This window comes from Lactuca serriola, chromosome 2 (assembly GCF_051521515.1).
Source record: "Lactuca serriola cultivar US96UC23 chromosome 2, Lser_US96UC23_V15, whole genome shotgun sequence".
NCBI lineage: Eukaryota > Viridiplantae > Streptophyta > Magnoliopsida > Asterales > Asteraceae > Lactuca > Lactuca serriola.
Genome location: NC_136409.1, coordinates 173,734,328 through 173,741,781, shown reverse-complemented (window position 1 = coordinate 173,741,781; position 7,454 = coordinate 173,734,328). Strand labels below are relative to the sequence as shown.

The 7,454-nt window shown below is 29.8% G+C and overlaps 1 protein-coding gene across 2 annotated transcripts; it reads left to right on the top strand.

The window, feature by feature from the left end:
• The first annotated feature begins 4,588 nt into the window (after nucleotides 1–4,588).
• On the top strand, nucleotides 4,589–5,968 carry LOC145087456 (homeobox-leucine zipper protein HAT22-like). 2 transcript variants are annotated; one of them, XM_079025404.1, is made up of 3 exons: nucleotides 4,589–5,189; nucleotides 5,313–5,395; nucleotides 5,512–5,968. In XM_079025404.1, the coding sequence occupies exons 1-3, from the start codon at nucleotides 4,806–4,808 to the stop codon at nucleotides 5,789–5,791; spliced, it is 747 nt and encodes a 248-aa protein (XP_078881530.1). In that variant the 5' UTR covers nucleotides 4,589–4,805; the 3' UTR covers nucleotides 5,792–5,968. The 2 variants fall into 2 exon arrangements, with proteins under 2 accessions (XP_078881530.1, XP_078881531.1); XM_079025405.1 differs by having other exon boundaries at nucleotides 4,609–5,189; nucleotides 5,316–5,395; nucleotides 5,512–5,957.
• The last annotated feature ends 1,486 nt before the right edge of the window (nucleotides 5,969–7,454 follow it).

Below are 7,454 nucleotides of genomic sequence, written 5' to 3'. Positions count from 1 at the left end.
TTAGTTTTAAAAGTATCATTTTGACTCTCCAACATTTAGTATGTATATATATATATATATATATATATATATATATATATATATATATATTAGGTATAATGGTTTACTTATTAAATAAGTGATATACCTATAAGTTTCACATATTATGAATAAATGAATGTAATCTCATACAAACTAAGGTTACTACGTATAAATCTTATTTCAATATAACTATGTTTATTTAAACAAGTATATTCAAATAACTAAAACTTTGTCACAATAATCTGAAGGGTCTAAGTTTGAATGGTGTCTACATATATATGTGTATATGTTTGTTAGTTTCTTTTTAAGTCTTATTTAGTTTCAAGCTTGTAACGTTTCTTCAAGATAAATATGTAATCTTGTTATGGTCAACTCATTGTTTAAGGTGAAATAACATAAAATAACAACCAATAACACATCATTTGTTTTTTTAAGTCATTAAACTTCTAATTACATACAAATGACCAAGAAACATTTTTTTGCTTTTATTATACCATTGACTTTGTTGATATAACTTTTGATGTAGAGTCCACTTAGGTTAGGAATGTGTTATGCCTAGTAAAAGATGTAGTCAATAGTATAATAAAACAAAAAAGTTAATTGAATAAAATTAGAATTTTAGTGACTTAGGTGAGGTTTGTCTTTGTAGAGGCAATATGTTTGTAGTCTTCAGACCATATCTGTAGTCTTCTGTAACAGAAGAGGTGGACTAAACATGTGTAATATGTAAGAAGAAGACTATTTATTTTTTAAAGTTTATATATTGCTAAAATAAACTAAAATTTAAATAAACTGATTTTGAAACTTAAAAGAGTTTTTGCAATATTGAAACTTAAACAATTCTAGTTTTATACATTGAAAGGTTCCATCAAATTCAATTATTTCACAATTTTAATGGGTAAATGTCACCGTAACATAACCAACTTATGTGTTTTGGTTAAAAACGCCCTTCATGTTTTGTTTTGGTAGTCTAAGTATTTAAACTTTCATTTTACCTGTTCAAAAGGGGAACCACCATATTTGTTTCCGGTTTACCGGTTACAATTAGTATATCTGGCTTTTCAATATATTTTTTAAAAGCTAAAAATTTAAAACAAATTCATGTGGCTTTTTTTCTTAATTTTTTTGGGTATGTTGGTACAAAGAAAAGAAGAGGAACACGACCCTCCTCTTCAAAAAGTAGCTTGTCGGACATCCTTTAACCTATGATATTCCGGTTGAATGTGTGATCTGAAATTAATTGAGTGATCTGAAAAAAGCAAGGAAACATTCTCATCTTCTTCGTCCGAAACATCGTTGACTTTTGTGGTCGCTACCAAATTGGGTGGTAGCGTAGAGATGTTTAATTATGGATGTCATCGTCTTGCCTTGATTGCAACAACTAATGAGTTCGTCGGACCCGTCGTCTGGCGCCGATCTTTCTCAGATTTCTTCATCTACATATATACCAAGTTCATTTAAGGAGTATTATACTCTTAAAATCCATGAACAAGGTGAAACAAAAATAGAGGATTGTCTCAAATTCAAACTTGGTGGTGGGTTATGATTTGCTCCGATTGATTAGATCTCTTGGTTGAATCTTCATCCCGAGAGTCCTCGCCACCACTTTGAAAGGGATGACCCACTTGCTGACTTTGACTTTTGTGTGTGGCCATACAAGCATCGACGATTTCTTCAGGATCGTTGTTTGCCATCTCCGTCGACATTTTGGGTCGCAAAAATAGAAGCTTTGTGTGTGTCTGTGTGTTTCTACAATTATCAGAATCGATGGGTTTATATGGATTTAGGGAAAATCGAAATGAGGTTAATTAGGTCTTGGAATCAGAATCACAAAAGTATGTGTGTGATGTATGTATGCTTTTGAGTTGCAGGTATTCTAGAGAGAATATGTGATGAACGAAGATGATGGATGAAGAAGAGAGAGAGAGAGAGAGAGAGAGAGAGAGAGAGTATGTGTGTGTGTGAGAGAGAGAGAGTGAGTGAGTGAGTGAGATTAATTGATGATGGTGTAGTATCTTGCATAATTAACCTGTTGATTAAGAAGGGGTTCACCGGATGACCCCTTTATTTTTCTCAAAAGGGCCTTTTAAACCCTAAAAACATGAATACATACCCTTAGAATGCAAAAAAAAAACAAAACAAAACAAAAGTGACTTTTTAAACCAAAACACATAAATTGATTGGGTTTGAGTAACACCTAATTTTAATTAATTTAAGATATCCAATATTGGAATCATATGAACCATTTGTGTTGGTCTTTTTATATATATATATATATATATATATATATATATATATATATATATATATATATATATATATAATCATCTTTTGAACTTAGTACGTTTTATGATTTTAATATAAATAGTTAACAAATCTAAATGAAATTTTATGTAATATCGTATAACATTTTATTTCCCTAACCAATTTTTTTTATGTGACATTATATTATATTTAATGTGTCCGCCTAAATTATTTTGTATTTTAATAACAATAAGACAATTTGTTTTTTTTAATAGTATATCGTAATATAAAAAATAAAAGTAAATTGATATGAATTAACAAATATGTTGGATATTTGTTGTATTCCGTTGTAGTTAAAAGAAGAAAGTATTACAAAAAAAAGGCATTCATACAAAAAATATTAATTTTCCAAGAAATTACCAAAAAAAAAAAAAAAAAAAAAAAAAAAAAAAAAAACATTTGGAAAAAAAATAGGAATTGGAAGAAGAAAAAAAAAAGATATAAGATTTTTGAAAAGGTTAGAAGACCCTAATCTACATTTGCATCAGGAACATGATGCACATACATTTTTAGGTTTGCAGTGTTTTAAAAACAAACATTTTACAAAAGCTAATGCCTGCATGTAATCAACGCGACGTAGATAAAAGAGACCAAAAAAAATTGTGGATCAAAAACAAACACCACCTTAAAGAACAAATAAAATTTCATTGGTTGCCAATTTGTTATATCTTTCATAAAAATAAATATACAACAACAATGAAAGAAAACTTCCCTAATAAATAAAAAGCTTTTTGCCACATGCCACACTCTTATTGATTTAACCACATGTCATTTTGTGAATATTTTCAATTAAAATTTTCCACGTGACATTTTGTGGGTTTTTTTTTTTTTTTTCATTTTATTAATTTTCACATAATATTTAAATGTAATAATTGTAATAAATGTAATGATAAATGCATATCAATTCCAATAATTGATGTCCTTATAATTTCAAAATTTCTAGATTAAAGTTTCATTAGTTTCTTCTGTTTATTTATCTAAATTATTTGTTTAATTTAAAAGAAAAACAAACAACTTAATTTTGATAATTCAATATTTTTATATTTTTTTCTGCAAAATTCAAACTTTTCAAATGTTTAGAATTTCATATTTTTTTCTTTAATATAAACTCATGTAATATATGGATTCACAACTAGTGTTGAATACTCTAAAACAACATTTAAAAAAAACAAAAGTGACATGAACACATTGTAGTACAAGAAAAAGGGGTTTCAAACATCTTCACCGCAAATTACATGAAAGTCATTTCGTAATCCCAAGTAGATATTAACTCGGATACATCCATCTTATAAATCTATTAATACAAAACTTAGAAATCCTAAATGAAACACCATACGATAAGACATCATAGCCTACCCCACATTTACAAATCGAGACATGTGTATATATCTATCATCCTCACTTCCCCTCCATTTATGAAAGTTAGAAAAAGAAGCAAGCAAGATAACATGAACACTATCTCTACGAAATTGGACCAAAGTATGTACAAAAGGGACACTTCATGTGGCCTCCCTCTATTTGGGAAATTCATTTCAATTTATTTTTTCTTCATTTAAAAATCCAACCCAAATATAGACACTGATTTAAACATAGACTTTGGTAGTTATTTGAATTTAAGGCATCATGATGAGAATGCAATAAGAGTTCAATAGATTATATTTCAAATATAATATGGAACAAAGAGAATATAGAGTTCAATGTTCATTGAACGGCTGAATGGATTTCTAATGCAAATTTATTGACTTTTTAAAAATTGACTTGAAAGTATACGATCTTTCTCCTACTTGGCACCCTATTCAACTATCCATGAGTTGAATGGAGTGTGGATGGTCTTATGTAACTATGTTTGAGTGAACACCAATGGCTCTAGTCAAGAGACTTAACCCTCAACACTTTATGAAAAGACATATTTTTCAATTCCTGAGATTGTTATAATATAAAGCTTTATGTATTAGATTAAAATTTGCTTTGTTTCATCATACAAAATAGACATATTAACCCGGAAGTATTTTATCAGATGATGGACATCATTATCAATGAAGAAAGAAACGTCGAAGTTTCTTTAACGATTTGGCATCTTCACATGAGTCGACATATTGTCATCAAATATCATGTTGGGTCATATTTGTTTTTATCTTGTATCAGATAATATCTTAAAAAATCATAAATCTATCGAGAGCATTTAGCCTTTTTTCCAATGATGGATCTTTCAGTCACTAAAAATCAATGTTGTAGTAGTGTATGCTTTATAAATACATGTTGTATAGAGAGAATTTAGCCTTTTTTTTCCATTGATTAATCAATTAAATTGTTTTCCCACACTTATTTTGTACCATTCATTTATTTCGTTATTAATAATCATAACCACCAATTATTTCTTATATCCGCTCCTTTTTCTCCTTGATATTCTTCCCAATCTTCCAACCCACCGTACTTTCTCCTTCTACACTTCAATCTCATATTTTAATTCAAATATTCAAATGGGTTTCCATGGGTTTGCCAAGGCTGAACTAGTACTAGAGCTAGGCCTTAATTCATCATCCATGGCTGAAAACACGACGAAGCCCACCAAAAAACCTTACCTGAGCTTCGATCACCCCCTTGAGCCATCGCTAAGCTTGGCTCTTTCAGGTGATTCATATGGTGGTGCCGGTGGTGGCTCATCATTCTCTAATGCGAGTGTGAAGAGGGAAAGAGATGTTGCAAGCGAAGAATCAGAGAGAGTAGGGGCGATTAATACTTGTGGTGAAGATGGTGAAGAAGATGAAGATGGTAGTGTTAATGGAAGGAAGAAACTCAGGTTAACCAAAGCTCAGTCTGGACTACTTGAGGAAGCCTTTAAATTGCATACCTCTTTGAACCCTGTAATTTTTTGATCTTTTAGAGCTAAGCTTTATTTAGTCATATACTTATATACTAATACAGTTATTATCATATCAGTTACATCAATCTGTAATTAGCTAACAGTGATTGGTGTTGAATATTAGCAGCAACAAAAGCAAAAGCTGGCAAGGGACCTCAAGCTAAGGCCGAGACAAGTTGAAGTTTGGTTCCAGAACAGGAGGGCCAGGTATTGTTTACTTACTCCAGATATATATGTAATTAACCGAATTTTGATTTCTAAAAGTTTTCAAATGTAAGATCAATTAACTGAAGAAGATCTTTGTTTTTCTCGTTAAATTTTAGAACGAAACTGAAGCAAACGGAGGTGGATTGCGAGTACTTAAAGAAATGCTGCAAGAGATTAACCGATGAGAATCAAAGACTCCGGCAAGAGGTTCACGAACTGAAAACACAAAAATTGTTGCAACCCATCTACATGCAGATGCCGGCGGCCACTCTCACCATGTGTCCGTCATGTGAACAGAACGGCGACACCAATCCTGCGTCCAAGAACATCCCTTTTACTATGGCTCCTAAAAGAGACTTTTTTAGTCCCTACTCTAGTTCATCAGCAGCTTGTTAATTAGTTAAATTTATATATTACCCATGCACAGCCCTACATGTTTTAGAATTTAAGGGCTTGTCTTGCAGTTGCAGGTCAATGTTCAAATATTTTAAATATAAAATTATTGTAGAAAAAGATCAGAATTTCCACTCCTATAACTTTCTTATTAAAATTTTGTATATATGTTATCTTCTAAATTATCTCCTGCTTATCATATCACAAGAGATGAAGAGAATGTCATATTTGTTTATTCTCAATTAATGGCTTCCACGCAAGTTTAAACTTTTAAGGTTAAAAAAAGTCTTTCATCTAGATATAAATTTGTTCCATATATATATATATATATATATATATATATATATATATATATATATATATATATATATATATATATATATATAGAGAGAGAGAGAGAGAGAGAGAGAGAGAGAGAGTTAAGTTCAAATGTTTTCATTATCTATTATGTGCATGTATGACTGATTCTAGACCAATTATTTTAGTTATTTTAAAAAAGTAATTAATGTATATTAAATGCTGAAGATGCAATTAATATTCATTATATCTTCAACATTTAATATACATTAATTACTTTCTTAAAATAACTTAAATAATTGGTCCAGAATCAGTCATACATGCACACAATAGATAGTGAAAACAAAATAACCTAACTCTCTCTCTCTCTCTCTCTCTCTATATATATATATATATATATATATATATATATATATATATATATATATAGGTTCAAATGTTTTTATTATCTATTATGTGCATGTAAGATTGATTTTGTACCAATTAATTTAGTTATTTTAATAAAGTAATTAATGCATATTAAATGCTGAAGATTTAATTAATACTCATTATATCTTCAACATATAATATGCATTAATTAGTTTCTTAAAATAACTAAAATGATTGGTCCAGAATCAATCCTACATTCACACAATAAATAGTTAGAACAAAATAATCTAACTATATATATATATATATATATATATATATATATATATATATATATATATATATATATATATATATATGTGTGTGTGTGTGTGTGTGTGTGTGTGTGTGTGTGTGTGTGGGTTCAATTGAGGAAATAAAAAAAGGTTGAGAATGGGGAAATCATTCTCAACCATTCATTTAAACTAAGCATAAAAAGATACAGTGGCAAACTTGTAAATATGTTAATAACTTTTAATCTCAAATACGTAACTATAGAGAATTCGTAACAGTTCGTTCATCATCAAAATTTCTCCTCCAACTTCAAAAATTATCCAGATTTCTTCAACTAAACCATCATCAATGTCATCCAGTGTTAATCAATCATCGATATTTGTGACTGGGAGGTTTGCCGTTCAAGACAGATTCGCAACCCAAATTCATCAATTTCATCGATTTCTTTGTTGAATACTCTGAATGTTCGTAGCTTGCAAGCATTTGTTAAAGTTCATAACGGATTTGGAACTGGAATTTCCCAGATTCGCAAACGAAATCAGTTGGAATCGGAATTTCTTCGTTGTTCATGAGATATGAATCGGAGTTCTGGACTCGCAGTCACAGTCGACACTGAAAGACTCAGAATTGATATTCACAGGTTCCCAATCGGATTTTCGGAAATCAAAATCAAAATGAGAAATTGATCAGACATAGGATGTCGCATCTGAAGTCGAAATCGGAAGTA